General features: G+C 43.9%; 1 protein-coding gene across 1 annotated transcript in view; it reads left to right on the plus strand.

Moving 5' to 3' along the window:
* Positions 1-17,614, plus strand: part of LOC123950373 (aldehyde oxidase 4-like) — a 113,765-nt gene that overhangs the window by 37,379 nt on the left and 58,772 nt on the right. Inside the window, exons 9-11 of the mRNA XM_046018192.1 lie at positions 2,716-2,791; positions 5,861-6,606; positions 6,855-7,172. Coding sequence (XP_045874148.1) covers positions 2,716-2,791; positions 5,861-6,606; positions 6,855-7,172 — 1,140 coding nt within the window. The remainder of the gene's footprint in view (positions 1-2,715; positions 2,792-5,860; positions 6,607-6,854; positions 7,173-17,614) is intronic.

Here is a 17,614-nt window from a genome sequence, read left to right on the forward strand (position 1 = left end):
CTCGAATGGGTTGCAGGCAAGTGAACAGTTGATCTTTTGAACTGTGTAGCAACCTTCAGCCACAGTTAATCTCCTCCACTTACCCCAGGTGTGCTGCACAATATTGTCACTTCTTCTTTTTTTTTTATAAAGATTTTATTTATTTATTTGACAGAGAGAGATCACAAGTAGGCAGAGAGGCAGGCAGAGAGAGTGAGAGGGAAGCAGGCTCCCTGCCGAGCAGAGAGCCCGATGCAGGACTCGATCCCAGGACCCTGAGATCATGACCTGAGCCGAAGGCAGCGACTTAAACCACTGAGCCACCCAGGCGCCCATATTGTCACTTCTGAAGAGTGGTAAGACCTGAAAAAAGTTGGGAAGCTTCACTGATGGCTCAAGGCCTGCACTGTCCAATACCGCCTCATGTCACTACTGAGCCCTTGAAAGGAGGCCAGTCCAGACAGAGATGTGCTCGGAGTGCAAAATACACATTACATTTTGAAGACATTACCAAAAATGAATGTAAAATGTTGTTAATAATTTTATATCAATTGGATTTTTAAATGTTAATATTGACCACATTGGGTTAATCAGAACATTATTAAAATTCAATTCACCGCTTTTATTATTTTACTGTGGCTACTAGAAAATGTGGAATGATCTATGTGGCCTTCATCTGTGGCTTACATTACATCTCTGCTAGACAGCCCTGCTCTGGACAGACCCTACTACATCTTGACCTGGAAAAAAGACACAACTTAGGAGCACTGGCAGTTAGAAGAGATTTAGCGGCTCTTGGGGTCCAGGGAAAGAGATCAACACTCTGATTGTTTAAAAAAGAAATATTTCTAAGATCCAGAGTTTAAAGGTGATATCAAGAAAACAAGAGGAGGAGAACAGGAGAGGAAAGGGAACGGGAGGGGAAGAGATGGGAGAGGAGGAAAAAATAGCAAAGGAAAAGGATCTGTGTCTCCAACAGTTTGGGCTGCTTTAACCAAATGCCAGAGACTGGGCACCCTTAAACAGCAGACATTTATTTCTCACAGTTCTGGAGGCTGAGAAGCCCAACATCAAGGTCCCAGCAGATTTGCTCTCTGGTGAAGACTGCCTCCTGGCTCATGGAGAGTCATCATCACGCTATGTCCTCACACAGTAGAAGGGGCAAGGAAGCTCTCTGGGATCTCTTTTATTTAAAAAAAAAAAACACGCACAAATTCCATTTATGTGGGCTGAACCCTCATGGACTAATCACCCCTCAAGGGCCCCACCTTCTAATACGGTTATCTTGGGAGTTAGGCTCTCAACACATAAATTTGGGGGAGACACAAACATCCAGTCTATAACAACCTCTAAACCTCCTTCATCCCTCAAGTTGCCCTTCCTCCCTGAACCTTCCCTTGTTGCAGGATTTCTTTTCCTCGGTGCCCGAGGATCTTGGTCACACTGCTTCAGAGAATGAAGAGGTCGATCAAAGAGTGGTGGGCAGCAAAGCAAGGTTTATTGAGTGATAGTAGAAAAAAGTTTATTGAGTGATGGTACAAAGTTCCCAGAGAGGGAGAGGACCCGAGAGGGTTGCCACCAGAGTTTCTAAATCTAGGGGTCTTTATGGGCTTCTTGGCAGACTCCTTCAATCCGAGTAACCCTCCCTCCGCCTGTCACCCAATCCGGTTTCTGTCATCTACCTACCATGTGGGAAAGGACGGAAGGCTCCTTCCAGGGTGGTGTAAAACCTTTTGAAGGGTGGTTTCCTCTTAGGGGTAGGGACCCCTTGTCCCTGCCTGCTTTTCTTCCAACTGTTCTTCATTAGAAGGACCCAGCCAAACTGACCAGCCCACATCTGCCCCCCATGACATTGCTGTTATGAACACCACCATTTAGCAGTGTGGTTCATTTCCACAACAAGTCTGTGTGGCCGCTCTGTGTGACGTGCTGTGCCGGGCCAAGAGAGAACCATTCAGAGGACATAAGTCCCGGCCCCAGGGAGGCCACAGTCTGGTGAAGAAACAGACACGGAAACAGACAATCACTATACAAGTTTTCCAGGGCCAGGGACCACACACCGAGGGAGCGCGAAGGACTGAGAGATGTTTTCTCACTCAGAGTGCTTCAAATTCTTTGTCCCTGGCTAGACTGCAAGCTTGGGAACAGGCAGCCTGTCTCATTTGTCCCGCCTCTGTCACTGAGCTTCGATACTCACAAAATGCTGAGTGACTGGAAAAGGATTGGATGACATAGTGGCTTTAAAACCCGATGGCCAGGTTCGAATCCCAACTCCGCCACTTAAACCCGCCGTTAAGTGGGACCTTGGGCAAGTTTTTGACCTATCTGTGCATCTGTCAAATAGAGAAAATAGAGGACCTACCTATTAGAGTTCCTGTATTAAATGAGGTTAACTGTAGAAGCGGGTTTTTTTAAAGATTATTTATTTATTTATTTGACAGACAGAGATCACAAGTAGGCAGAGAGGCAGGCAGAGGGGGAGAGGGAAGCAGGCTCCCCGCTGAGCAGAGAGCCCGTTGCCGGGCTCAATCCCAGGACCCTGAGATCATGACCTGAGCTGAGGGCAGAGGCTTAACTCACTGAGCCACCCAGGTGCCCCAGAAGTGTTTGACCCAGGACCAGGGGACATGTTAACAACCCAATAAAGGTTAGTGCTTATTACCATGATTGTCACGATGATGAGTGTTACTCCTCAGTCAATCCTTTACGCTTCCTCCTGTTTTCTGCTTTTTCTAGCCCACAGCCCCATAATGGAGAAGCGAGCGAGGACATCAGACGGAGTCACGGTGGCAGAAGATGACAGCTATCTGAGGTTTGGCAGGAAGCTACAACAACAACCCAGTATTCCAACCTAGAGTCAGCAGAAACTTCCTTTAGCCACCAAGACATGTTCAAACCTGACTTGATTAAATAACACATTTTAAGATGCATGTGAAAAAACTAACCACAGTTCTGGATGTGTAAGGTATGTGGCAACCGATTAATAATTGCATTGCTTTTGGTTTAAACTGCTAGACTCCTTCTTCAGGATCTAAGGCAAAAGAGGGGAGCAGAGAGTAGGCTGAGGTGCATCACCCAAACGAATAATGTAGTTATTCAACAAAATTTTAGGGAGCAACTAAAAGTTGTGGCCAGGCATCTAAGGAATGGTGAAAATAAATCCCTGACCCCGCCTCGTGGGGCTTACAATTGAATTATATATGGTCTTATAATGAAAGAAATGCAAGGTAGAAGGTGCGCCAGATACAGCCCAAATATAGTCCTGTGGAAGGCGAGGAGGTAACATCCCAGTTATCTGGGAAGATCTAGACAAAGGGACACAAAAGAAAAGGAATTCCAGATGAAGAAAAATGCAGAAGCTAAGGACGGAGGTCAGAAAAGATCCAGATAATTACCATAGCATAGATAATCTGGTTTGGTTGGAGGGTAGACTAGAAAGGGAGTAATTAGAAAGAAAACTGGAAAACTAGTTTGGATCAGATCATAGATATTCTTAAATATAAGTCAACAGTTCAGATTCTCTTCTTCCAACAGTGAAGACATTTGAAGGTTTTTATCAAGGAAATGACATCAGGATGACTTACTCTGCTGGAAGGTAGAGCAGGAATTAACATAGGAGGTAACAGTTGAGAAGCTACTGATGGAGTCCAGAGCAGGCTGCCCCAAAATGCGTCACACTGACTGTCCTCTGTACCCCTAACAGCAGGAAACAGATTTTTCATGTGAAGGGTACACTCTCTGCACCTGGAGAGGAGAAGGCATCCTTATCACCAGAGATAGGGAATTGGGGGCTGAGAATCCTTTATAAACAAAGAAACGTTGTTACCTCCTCATTAATTTGTTACCCCAAGCCCAAACTTCTTTGTCTTAACTCTTCACAAATTTCCTCACCTAAAAGCTATAAAAACCTGCCTGCTTTGATCATTTCTCCGAGTCTCATATTTCTATCAGCTCCCATACATTTGAAATTAAAATTTGCCTTTTTCTGGTAATGTCTTGTTTACATTATTTGACCAGCCCCAGAACCTAGAAGAGAAAAAGGGAAAAGTTTTCCTCCCCTACACTACTGTGATAGTCAAAAGGTGACAAGAGCTTGAGCACCAACAGCGCTGGTGGGAACAGAGAGATTCAAGCAACAGTCCCTGCCCTCTGACAGGATGGGGTAGGCAAGGCAGAAGAAGCTGGGGAGGGGGGAATAAGGAGAGGGAGAAGAGGGGGCGCCTGGGTGGCTCAGTGGATTGGGCCTCTGCCTTCTACTCGGGTCATGGTCACAGGGTCCTGGGATCGAGCCCTGACCAGGGCTCTCTGCTAAGCGGGAGCCTGCTTCCTCCTCTCTCTCTCTCTGCCTCTCTGCCTACTTGTGATTTCTGTCAAGTGAATAAATAAAATCTTAAAAAAAGAGAGAGAGGGAGGAGGGATGGCGGAGGGGGAGAGGGAGTGGGAGGAGGAGGAAGAAACAGGCAACACAGGAGAAGGAGGTGCTTTCAAAGGAAGCGTGAATTTGATTTTAGATTTATAGCCTGGTTGTCAGCCAAGGGATTTACCCACTAGACAGTTAATTCAGGACTGGCAAGAGGTCCGGGCTACAGACAGATTTATGAGTCACGTGTGCAATTAGTAATCAAGAGCCAGGAGACAGGATCAAACTCACCGAAGTGTAAAGCTGCGGGGAAGGAAGAAAAAGGAAAATGTAGCAGGGAAGAAAGAGAAGAAAATAAAAGGAACGAGAGAGGAAGGAGGGAATCGAGGACGGTTCAGGGAAGGGGTACTTGAGGGTAGGAGTAGGGGCAGAAGCACTAAATGCCTTGAAACTGATGAAGTTCTAGAACCTAGGTGAGGTTCGGTGGGCTGAGGTCTGGAGCCGAAGACCAAGAAAGAATTCTTGAGACATCTTTGGTGCAAAATGGTGGTTTATTAGAGCACGGGGACAGGACCCGTGGGCAGAAAGAGCTGCTGCCCTGTTATCCTGAGGAGTGGCTGATTATATACACAGAAGTTGGGTAGGTGAGAACAAAAAGGGGGTGATGTCAGTCTCGAAGGAATCTTGGAGGCAAGGTCTTCAGGACCTTGAGGGGCTAACTGTTGTTGGGAGAAAGGTTATTTATTACTAGTAGTATATCAGTGGGCCGTGTGCTTGGGAATGATTCTCAACACTATCTTGGAGGTTTAGAGATAAAGTTTCCTAAAGGAATTGTTAAAGTAGACTTACAGGATTCTGGTCAGACTTGTCGCGGTAGGGGGTCGGTCAGGCTAGGATTGTCCTTAGCAAAACCTCAAGGTGAGGGCAGTTAAGTCCCCAGGGGAGAGCCACTCTGTCTGTTTCAAGGGCTTGAGGAACTGAGTTATTTGCCTCTGGAAATTGTGCTATTGTAAAAGTAGCATCTCTGTTGTAAATCTCCAGGACGTTGGTAAACCAGGGGAGACTCCTATCTTGCAGGATTGTAATCTCTGTAAGTTAACTATTTGTTTCTCTTTTAGAGCGGTCAGGGGTGCCTGAGGAATGTCACACATATTACCGAGGGGAGCAGGTGGAGAGGGGGTGCAAGGTGCCAGCTTTTGCTTTGTCCTCATCCAGCCTCCTGCTCCCTCATCAAAACTAAGGATGTAAAGTGCTCAGTCTCTGTGCACACACTCAGAGCCGTAACACACCCTCAGTACTGCCATGTCCGCCAGAGGGAAATGGGGGCGGGGGGGGGGGTTACAGTGAGCAAGATCTTAAAGGCCCTAAAAAGTCCCTTACTCATGCCCCCACCTACTCACACACACCTACTTAAAGAACCTCTCCTCTTTTGGCCTCAAAGCACGCAATCATAACAACCCCGGAGTGGAGGAGGGCACTGGGAACTGCGGGAAGCCTGTGAATGTGCCCCCAATTCCACAGGTGCTCGGGATCTGGATGCAGCCTGGAAGCCCGCTGGCTCTCACTGTCCCCGGCTCTTACCGCACCCGCCAGGCTACCACAATGGCAACCGGTCATTCCGCCCCAGATCCTCCTGGTGCCCAAACCCCCCCACCCCCCATGCTGCCCATCAGTCGGAGCCCGCCCAGGCGGTGCATCTCGTGACCCGGCGGAATCCCCGCGTGCGGAGAAACGTTCCCGCCCCGCTCAACTGACGCCTGGCAGCGGCCGCGCGAACTTCCCAACATCCGGTTCTTTCCAATGGAGTCCGGGGGCGGGCGGCCAGCCCCGCCCACCACGCCCACGCGGGGGGGGGGGGGCGGACCCTCGAGGCCGACGCCAAGCGCGCCGGAAGGGGAGGTGGCCCCGCACGTGGAGGTCAGGCCGCGCCCACGTGCCCCGCGCACCACGTGAGGAGCCCGCGGCAGTTACCGGCCTGCAGCGGGCGGCGTTGACCTCGCAGCGTCGCGTCCTCACCGAGCTGGCCCCGGGACCCGCTCCCCACCAGCCCTGTCCGCGCAGGGACCACAACCTGGTGACCACAACGGGGCGCAGCCGCGGCCGCTCCTTAGTGCGGCTCCCCGGGACCTGCTCGTGGAGAGCCCCCCCAGCCGGCGTCTTGAGGCCGGAGACCGCGAGGCGAAAGTCTGGCGTTCTTCCTGTGCACGGAGCCTTTCAGCCAGATTTGTTTAGGCCGTTTGGGCTGTTTTCTCCTCCGAGGTGCCTTGGTAGGGAAATGGTGCGCGGCAGGGGCCAAAGGAACCCACTGTGTGAAGAAAAGTTCCTGAAACAGCTTCAGATCCTTGATGTGTCTGGAGCCCATTTGTCGAACTTTTCAGAAACTCTGAGCAATTCGTTTTAAGGATGCGGGTACGAATGGATGGATATCCTGCTTTCAGAATGAATTTCAGAATTCAGAATTTCAGAATGAATGTATATCCTGCTTTCAAGAAATGGATTTTTCTTGCTCTTGTAGTGCCCGCCTGCTGGATGCCGGTCGAAGAATTGCATCGGAATGGATCCCTGTTCCCCACGTGCGGGAAAATTGCGTGTCTTGAGACGGAGCGAGGACAGCACCGTGCCGGTGTTCGTTTGAGGGTTTTATTACCAGGGGTCCGGCCTCCGCGAGGATGCTGGGCAAGGCACCTCACTCTTGCAGAAGGGCTGTCCTCGTTTCCAGTGTATCGGTTTGCTCTGCCCTGGACAGAACGAGGTGGCGGGCTGGACCGGGGGAAAGCAGTGCAGAAGGACCCGGAGGGAATGGCCCGGAGTGCTGGAGGAGCCGCCCGGGAGGGTGAGTACCGTTGTGGGGTCCAGGTCGAGCTAAGTGGCCACTTCAGTTGTGAGCTTGATTTTTGCTGCTCGAGACAATGAACCACGTGGCGGGTGTCTCCGCCTGCCACTCTGAAGAGCCAGGATTCAGGTTACGTTCACTCTCTTCTGTGCCGGCCGGTGTTGAACTTGGACGGCAAAATTCTGATCTGTGTGTATCTCCTTAAAATTTTTTGTGTGGATCCCCAGAAAAGAAACAGCAAATGATTGTCATGGACAAAAAATGGGGAAAGCTGAGAGGCTCATCAGCCAAAACTTCGCCAACTTGTTCCGCCTGTTTTAAATTTAATGACCCCAGGGAACTAAGTTCAGGTGACTAACATTGAAAAAGGCCCTTTCTGAATGACTTCTTTGTCATGCTCCTTTGTATCCTATATAAAGGAAAGAGTGAAAGCCAAGAAAATGTCTTTTAAAACTATGCTATAAACACATCATCTTGTGCTTTTAGTTTATAATGAACAGACAAGTACTGAAAATTTTCAGGAAATTCTGTGCAATAAATACAAATCTACTTTTTAGGTAAGTTCTGACCCTACCAGATATTAGTGAATTTTAGTTATCCGTCTGTAAATCTTCCCTTATTTAGATAAAATACTGGTAAAGGAAGAATTTGATAGCTTAAGTGTAAGTTGTTTTACTTGTGTGTTTAGCTTTTTGCACCTGTTCCATACCGAATCCTTCTTCAGTTTCCATATCTCTCCAGTGACTACTTGTTTTTAAAGACTACATTCATGTTTTGGTTTTTTGGAAGCCAAAAAAAGATGAGCTTTTTTAAACTCAAGACAACTTTATGCTAATTTGCTTTTGCTTTTGCTTTACTTTACCTCTCCTTATACGGAAAAAAAAATAACTGAATTTTATTTTTTTAAAGATTTATTTATTTTATTTTTTAAAAATTTTATTTATATATTTTTCAGAGCGCATGTACAAAGCAGGGGGAAGGGCAGGCAAAGGGAGAAATGAGCCCCATGTGGGACTCAATCCCAGGACCCTGGGATCATGACCTGAGCCTAAGGCACATGCTTAATCAACTTCCCAAGATTTAGAGAAGGAGAGGGAGAGAGAGACAAAAACAGAGACCACACTTGAGCAGGGGAGAGGGGGGAGCAGACTCCCCACTGAGCAGGGAGCCCCACTTGGGGCTGATCTCATGACCCTGAAATCATGACCTGAGGCAAAATTCAGACACATAACTGACTAAGCCACTCAGGTACCCCAAAATAACTGATATTAAACTTAAAAACAAGAGCACATGAGGGAAGAAGAATCACAAGATTTTTTGAGGCTTTCCCTTTGTTTTGTATATTATTTTTAAAATGAGCTCTACATATTTTTAATTATACGGGTAAATATGATGCACCTGAAGATCTACGCTTCATAATTCTTTGTTTCAATTTTGATAAAAGTCAAGAATTTTTTAAATTTTAAGAATTTAAACTCAAGAATTTTTGCTTCCGAAGTGCTTGCAGTTTGCTCATGCTAATAAGAACCTCATAAATTGATACTAATGTCAAAAGACCTGAAATAAAAGATCAAACATAGAAGTGAATTTTTAAATAAGTGTATTTGTCGTGATTTAAGCATGTTCTCTATCTTTACTGCTATAAGAGAAAAACAATCTCCTTTTAGCTAGAGTAAGTATTTGTACATTTAATCTCTACTGTATGGTATGTCAAAGAATTTAGGAATCCTTTTAATTTCTCCACAAAAATCACGAATACCTGTTTGAAAAGAGAGATAATAAACTTACACAAGTTGAAAAATGGATGAAATATTTCCAAAGAGAAATTTTTGGGTGCCTGGGTGGCTCAGTCGGTTAAGCATCTGCCTTTGGCTCAGGTCATGATCCTGGAGTCTCTGGATTGAGCCCCATGTGAGGCTCCCTCCTCAGCAGGGGACCTGCTTCTTCCTCTGTCCCTCCCTGTCTGTTTCTCTCTGTTTTTCACACTCTCTTAAATAAATAAAATCTTTAAAAATAAATAAAAAGAAGTTTTGCTGTAATTAATTATAGTGAATTGTTTTAAATTTTTTTACTGCTTTTAAGTCATATTCCTTGTCTTCTGAATTTTTCTTTTAGATGCCATTAATTGATTTTAAATGCTATTGCCTAATATTTGGGGCTTGAGAACAAAAGGTGATTTTCTGAATGACTTAAACACTGGACAGGTCATTAGTGTGAACGTTTTTAATCTCAAATATCTAGAAAATTAGGGCAACTCATATTTGTTTTTCGTATTTACACAATTTTCACATTTACATATTTTAAAAATGTCATGTAACCATCAGTTATTATGTATTAGCAATTATGTTCCTGTGGGGATTTTTTTTCCAAATGTGGATGGTATTTCCATGCATTTCTATTCTTGGGAAAAATTGGAGAACAGAAAAGCTTTTGTGTTTGTTTGCTATTTGTGGAGCTTCTTATTTAAGATGGTATGGCTAAAAATAATTTTCATTGTGCTTTTATCGTTGTTCTGTAGTCTGGAGTATAATAAGTGATAATCTACACAAAGTGGCAATCCAAAGCAAATTCTTGTTTATTTTAGTGCACAAGTTGACTTTCTAGGGCTGTCAGTTATTAAAGAATCATTAATTCAGTCAATAAAATGTTGGATAAAGCAGAGTCCCCTCCTAATAAGATTTTTGGAATGTGAAGGAAATATGAAGATAATTAAATAAAATCTGCGGAAGTATTTGCCACCATTAACTTCAACACAGTAATGTTTAGCCTAATTCTGTTCATTGAATTTTTTTCCCTACATGTGTGCTTAAAATGAAGATTGCTTGCATTAACTACTAAAATAAATGTACTATGTTAAGGTGAGAATGGCCAAATAATTTTAGCCAGTATACTTATAGGTTAAGTTCAAAAGGCATTAACACATAATATTTTTAATTCATCCAAAGCACATTTAAAAAAAAAAAAGTCCAGTCTGGAATATTCTAACATAAATTTTCAAATACTAAATAGTACAAAACCTCAAACTTCTTTTTGTCCAATTTTTATATATACAAACAAACTGGTTTTGCAAATGGCTTGCCGTACACCCACTGAACTCATTAAGTCCTTTTTGAACTCCCACTCATTCCTTTTCACCTTTTTCTTTCGGAGTGCTTCTTCCGCATCCATCGTTTTCAACACTGGGGCAGCTCATATGTGGGTTCTGTGAAGGGTGAAAAGGATGGCAGGCTGAGCAGGAGTTTGAAATTAGGGAAGCAGTTTACATACTATGCAGGTTGTCAGGAGTTTTTCCTGGAACTATAACAAGGAAAGCCATAACAAATATAATAAGTACCTGGTTTTGCATGCCGCTTTCCAGTTTACAAAGCATTTTCATATGCTCTGCCTACCTGAAGCCTCAGAGCTAGGTTGCTTTGGGGGTACTTAATAAATTCTTGCTTTGCCATTTTTCTGAATCGTTATATGCAGCGGTCAGATTCTTAAGGGCATGGACTGTGTCTTGTATGTTATAAACATACACATACATATAAACCCCTCAGAAGTAAACGTTCTTTAACTGACTGCCAAGTTGTTGAAAAAGTAGATGATTTGCTGGATTTGATGATGAAGGAACTTTTAATACTGTAGGGAGACTAAGGACACCATCAGAGAACAACATAGGAAAATCTGTGGTGAAGCAGCTAAAGTCAGCAGGTTGGACAAAGGAAGAGAAGACTCTAGGAACCCCCCTTGCCAGGGTTAATCCTGGGCCAGAGCCCTTCACAACTTGTATATAAAAATATTGATTATTATTAATGGCTAAATTGTTTTTCATAGTAACTACATATCATAGTCAGCTGTTTTTTCCACTGAAGTGAATTTGTCCTAAATTTTTAGTAGTATGAGCAATGCAAACTTCTGGCATAAAGTTGAACATAATGGTTATATCCTAGTTCTTACTCCTAATTTTGTTTATTTGAATTTTCTCATTTTAAACATACTTATTAGATATTTAAATTATTAGATTTCAAAAAAAAAGCTTTGGTTTTATTTATCCATTTTCTTTTCTCATTTCTGAATATTTTTTCTGCTTTTGTCATTGTTATATCTGCTTTTGTATGTATCTACTTTCTCATGATTTATTTTTCTTTTCTACTTTCTTGAGTTGAAAATTTAGTTCTTTAATTTTTAATCACTCTATGTTAAAAATAAAAGCATTTGAAGTTAAGAAATTTCTCCCTGAATATGATCTTAGTTGCATCTCATAGATATTGATATATAACTTTTTCATTGCCATTTATTGTTATAAGTCTGTATTTTCGGTTTTTATTCCTTCTTTGAACCTAAATATTTAAAATTAAAATATTATCTGGGGCGAAGTGTCTTTTTAATCTTTAATTTCAAATTTGATAGCATTGTGAACACAAATATTTAAAGGGGAAATGAGTAGAAAATGAAATAAGGAACAAACTGGGATGGGGGGAGGACAAAAGCATGAGACATAGCATAATGAGCAGAGAAAATGAAACAAGCATGGGTAAGAAAAGGAAGTAAAAGTGCCCAAGGCAGAGCAGAGGACTGAGTTGTAAGAGTTACTGGCATGGCAGTAGATTGGGATTATTGTATAGGGTATACGATGCACCATAGTGTCAGGAGAGCAGACAGATACAGGGGAGGAAGTATATGGGAAGAAATGGACAGGAGAGACAGTCCTCTGAGAAAATCCAGCTGCTGCTTGGTTGTGATGGCACATGAAACTCAGCAAGGAATGTCTGGACACCACCTGATATGGTCTGATGGTGTAAGCATTAAGACTTAAGATATTAACCCTTTTCTGGCATTACCCCTTGATCTTTTAGGTTCTTGGGTGAATTTAATTATTTCTGTATCTGCCGTTGAATTCTCAGAATGGACTTAAACACAGAAAATGAGCCAGGAACCCAAACTGAGGAACCCATCCCATTTGTGTTCTTTTCTTCACTCAGCAGTCTTTTTGAGTTCCTGTTAGGCCAATACTGTGCCATATGATAAACACAAAAGGTCATCAGTTGCTGAGCAGAAAGCAACTTCTTCCGTGTGAGAGTTACTGGCCAAGGCAGTAGTTCCTTCCCTGCCAGAAGAAAATTCTGTATACCCACCATGTACGTGTAGTTCCAAAGGAGCAGAAGAGAAGATGGGTTCCCTGAGCCACTCCCTAATGATTTCTTTCATTGACAGGTTTGATTAATAAAGCTACCCAGAAATATAACATTCACAAGTCCCTAGGGAGGCCCTGGTACTTTGTCGTGACCAGCCAGGACTCTGAAGCCAGATGACCTAGGGTTGAATCCTGGCCATACTATTTATTAGAGTATGACTTTGAGCAAGTTAGTTATAGTCTCATGTCTTGGTTTTTCTGATCTATAAATGAGCATTATAATAGTCCTTTCCTCATTAATTTGATTTGAAGATTAAATGGGCTAATCCTTAGAACAGGGCACAATACATGCTAAGCATTCAATACAAATGAACTCTTATTGTTATTCCAGAATCCAGATGCCTTCACCACCGTGTGGTCATAGAGACGGTGCCCGTCCTGCAGAGAGAATGAAGCTACCAAAGAGAACACAGATACGGGATGCTCAAGTTAAACAAAACCACAACAGCGCGAAGTCCTTTCATTAGAAAGTTAAACAGACACCGGAAAGATGCAAAGCTAATCAGAGAGATGCCAAGACTGCACTAGAAATCACTGGTGGGGATTTCATACTTCGTGACTTTTTTTTAAGCAAATGCAAAAGCAAAAAGCGGAAGAACTGTCTGTGATGATCACTATGAGTTCTGAAATAGAATGGGACTCCGAGAAGGACAGGAACAGCGTAGATCACGCAGAAGAGGGTCCAGAAAGAATACAGATTATTCTCAGCCACACTGCATAGGCTTATCGGTTCTTCAGTGAGGAAGAATAAGACAGCAATAGCAGACCACTCTAAAATGTTTATTATAAAGATTCATTATAGTATGGACTCAGTCATTCTTTTAAAAAATATATAAGTGCCAGATATTGGAGACATCTGGTTAACAAGACAAATGTGGGCGGTATGATCCAATAGGAGAGACTGGCATTAAACAAGGAATCACACAAATATCATTGCAAGCTTTGGTAAGTGCTCCAAAGAAATATGAAGTGGTCAGTGAAAATAATTTCGGGGGCTTTTAGATTTGGGGGTCAGACAGCTTCCTGAGAGAACAATGGTAGGGCCATGCCCTGAACGATAAGGAGGTGTTCCTGGGGAAAGAATTACAGCGTATGTGCTGCTGGAGGGATAGCAGGCCTGAGGGCCCTGGGATGGAGGATGAGGGCTGTGGCCCAAGAACGGGGACACCTGTGCTAGGAGCGTGTCTGTGGGATGGAGAATCTGCGTGGAGCAGGGCCAGACCCTCAGACCACATGGGCCATGTTAGCATCTTTGTTTTTTCCCAAATACAGGGCAAGTCACGGAAAGACTTTAGGCACACACAATTGACATTGACATACTCAGATTTGTGTTTTGAATGGATCATTCCCCTGCACTGTGGAAACAGATTTGGGGGACTAAAATGGAAAAGGGAAGTGCATTTGGGAGGCTTATGTCCTGGCCATTAGAGTCAAGGCTATGGTGAGCACAACCATATACAATGAGCCCTTTGATGTATAGAGTCCTAAAAGGCTCACATCTGTCTGGCTCTATATGCTACAGAATGGCACGCAGATCACAGGAGTCCATAAGAAGTAGAGCTCCTCAGATAGTACAACTTTTATGTGGACTAAATTCTGTTGAATGAAAAGGTCAGGAATAACATTTATTCATACAGAAGTTTGTGAAGAACAATGGGTTTGACCCACGGAAATAAGCAGCTGGGAATTTGGGCAGAGAAATGATTGTGCTGGTGTGCCAGAGTTTAAAGAGTTCACTTGGGTGCAGGACAATTGGGCAGTAGATAGAGAAGTTAGAGGAAGATCAAATTATTGTGCAGATTTTATTAAAAGCAAAGTTGGGGAATTTGGCTTAGGTCTGAGGACAAGTGTTGCAAATATTTCAGCCCTGAATTCAACGTGCTCCAACAGATCACAGTAGGCCTGCGATCGGGGGAGGCCGTGCAGGGTGGAACCTGTCTGGGGGGCTTTTACCTTTGTGAACTCTTTCCTCCATAAATATTGAAATTGTATTTTACAACTGCGTTGGTACATAAGTACAATCCAGCCTCATTTATATTCATTTTTTTCTTCTGATTTTAAAAAGTAAACATTTTTGTGGACCCCTAAACTGGGATACATCAGCCCACCAGAGGTCAGAATCCAGGAATTGCAGGTGGGGGGGTCCTGAGATGAAGAAGAGGAGGGGACTTGACCTGAAAAGTGCCAATAACAGACAGTGTTACTCTCATAGGGTCCACCCCATGGAACCTGCTTCTTGTCCCTTCAACAAAGTACACTAGGATCCAAATAAATGTTCTGGTTCTAAATGACCGGATTTGCTTACTGATAGATTTCCTGTTCCCACGGATCTGTGTACCAAGCAGCACTAAGAAATATCGTCTGGTAACACAGACAAAAATGTCTGTGTCTCTTGAAGACTGTTCATTGAAATCTGTAACTCATCACAGCACTTCTGAAAAGCCTACTTCCTCCTAGTTCTCCCAAGCCCTGCAATTGGTCTTTCTCCAAAACCCACCAAATTCTCTCCCTCATTGGGCTTGTCTGTCTGCCCCAACTCGGTCTTCATTTTGATTCCTCTCCATCATTACCCAGCTTGTTCTTACAAAGGAAAGCACAGAGACCAGTGAAGAGGAAGAATGCTGCCGCTCCCTGGGAGAAGTAGATAGGAAGGAAGGAGTACTGAGGATACACCTACCCCATCAGTCTGCCTGGTCACAACTGTAAAAGCTAAAAAAGCCTTTAAAATGATCCATTTTGTTACACCATCAGTATGGAATGTACCAGCAGAAATGACCTTTGTGGAGGCCAGTGGCAGAGATGCAGGAGAGGCTGGAGCAGAGGGTACATGAAGTGCCTGCTGTCTCAGCTCTGACTCATCCACGGAGAATTGTTGCAGGAGTCTGCTTTGTACCAGAAGAGGAGAATGGCAATGTTGTCCAGCCCTCCATGAGAAAAGGTTTAGTTCCTGGAGTAGATAACTGCATGGCAGAAGAACGCTGTGGAACTCTGGGCTAGCCACTTGGTGGCCGAACTGAAGGCTCCATTTTATAGATGAACTAGAATTAAAAACAAAATCAAGTACAGGTTGTAAATTATAGACCAAAGCCACAGAAATGTTGGAGGAAAGCAGTACCTTTTAGACAGTTCTGTCCCAAAGAGCTTTATTTCTGTCTGGGTGTTTGATCTGTTACAGGTACTTTATGACTGGAGAGGGTGATTCCTGGATGAGGTCTCCGGGAAGCAAGGCAGCTGAGCTCTGAGCACGGCCTGCATTTCTGGGGAGAATGAGACTTCCCACCCAGACAATGAGATGCCCACAGTTTTATGTCTTTGAGCAAACGAATCCAAGCCTGCTGATAACACAGGCACTCAAGAACGATCGCTCCCGGGTATAATTGTCCATTCTCCCATAGTAGGAGTGACTACGTCACTATATTGTTACAAGTTTAAAGAACCCTAGGGCTCTGGAAGGATCTCTGCTATTAAATCTTGAACAGCTGGTGTTCTATATATACACATTTCTACACACCAGGGAGACACTGCAGATCCATCTGCCTGGATTTAAAAAAAAAAAAGCCTGGACCTGGAATTGCCAGTACACCTCAGGAGGGTCATACTGGGTCTTCCTACCAAGCATGTCCCATCGGTGATTAAGCTAAACCAGCTGGTGGCTAGAAGGCACCCAGAGTCAGGCCTTAGAGTTTTTGAAAATTTGATGGATAAAAACTAGGGGAAATTGCCCTGACATTTAAAAGCTGCAGCTGTCTGCAGTGGAAACTTTATTGCCCTGTTAGGGTAGAATATCCAGCATTCCAGGAGAAATGAATTATTCTCTGTCTCACCAGGGGGTAGAGGAAACGAGGAAAAAAGTGTGTGAAATTTTAGAATTATTTGAGCACAGACTCAGATGTACAAAATGTGACTATCCTTTTCTGGGTGCTTCAGATCTCTCATTTGTAAAATGGAGATTTTAGTTCTACCTCAAAGATTATCATGAAGATTAAATGAGCTAATACAAGGAAGCATTTCACTTGGCATGTACGTGAGTACTAAATGAGATTGGCTGTGACACAAATGTAAAATAATAGAGTTAGATGTATAGACACAGACTTAAATTCTATCTCAAGATCCATTCCACCAGGCAACAGAAACTCAGTCCCACTCAATTAGAGGAAACCCCACAGTTCAAAGTTTCTGTGATAGATTCAGGACAGAGGCATGGGGTGAGGACACTTGTCTTTGGCATCCCTGTCCACAGCCTCACCTGCCAAGAGTTTCAATGGCCTTTTTGAGCGTACACTAGATTTTTTATTTTTTATTTTTTTATTCCTGCCATAAGGATCCACTCTAAAGGCCAGGAATGTGGAACGCCCTCACACCTGAAGAATGGGGAAAGCAATGGCCAGGAGGAAGCACAGCAGCCAATACTTCAAATATCTTGCCACAAGAAATGTGACTTTTTTTTTTTTTCTGGTACTTTAGACTCCCCACAGAGTATGTGCTTCCATCATCTATGAGCTGATCATTCTTAAATTGGCTACTTCAGTCTGGACTTCTCTGACCTCTGGATCCCTACATCCACCAGACACGTGCGCTTGGAAGTCCACTTAACTCAAACTGAAGAGACCTCCGTGGTTCCACCTCCAAAATTCCTATCAGTCTGTCTCCTCCTTTCCACCTCTGCTGCCGTCACCCTGCACCCTGGTTGATGTTTTCATCAGCCTCTAACGGGCAACAGAGAAAGGGCTTCAGAACTGGTCTCCTAGCTACCCTCTTACCAATAATAACGGTGGGATAATACAGTACAAATCACATGATACTACATTTTCTCTCAGGCGTCTCCAGTGGCATCCCTTCCCACCTTAGAAATCTGCAAACCCCTGGTCCTGGCCCCTACCATCTCTCTGACCTCCCCGCACTCTCCCTTCATCCTGCCGTTCACGGTCTGCCACAGGGGCCTTTTAACATGCCAACCTCAGTTCCTTCTCAGGGCCACTGGAGGCTCTTCTCTCGCGCTGCCTCTCCGCAGGCTTACCTTTAGTACTCACGTCAAACACACACCAGCCCTGACGACCCAAGACTAAACTAGTGTCCTAAGTCCCTTGGTATTACCTTAACATATTGATCACATTGCTTGCCATCTGAAGTTACCTTGTCTCTCTAGTTTGTTTTCTACCACATTAGAAATAAATGTCATTTCATCTAATGCCTTAAGGTTCCCACAGAACTCACATATGCGCACGCGCACACACACCCCCCTAAGCTCCGTGAGGAAAGTGATCTT

The sequence above is a fragment of the Meles meles genome, chromosome 9 (genome assembly GCF_922984935.1).
Source record: "Meles meles chromosome 9, mMelMel3.1 paternal haplotype, whole genome shotgun sequence".
In the NCBI taxonomy this organism is placed as follows: domain Eukaryota; kingdom Metazoa; phylum Chordata; class Mammalia; order Carnivora; family Mustelidae; genus Meles; species Meles meles.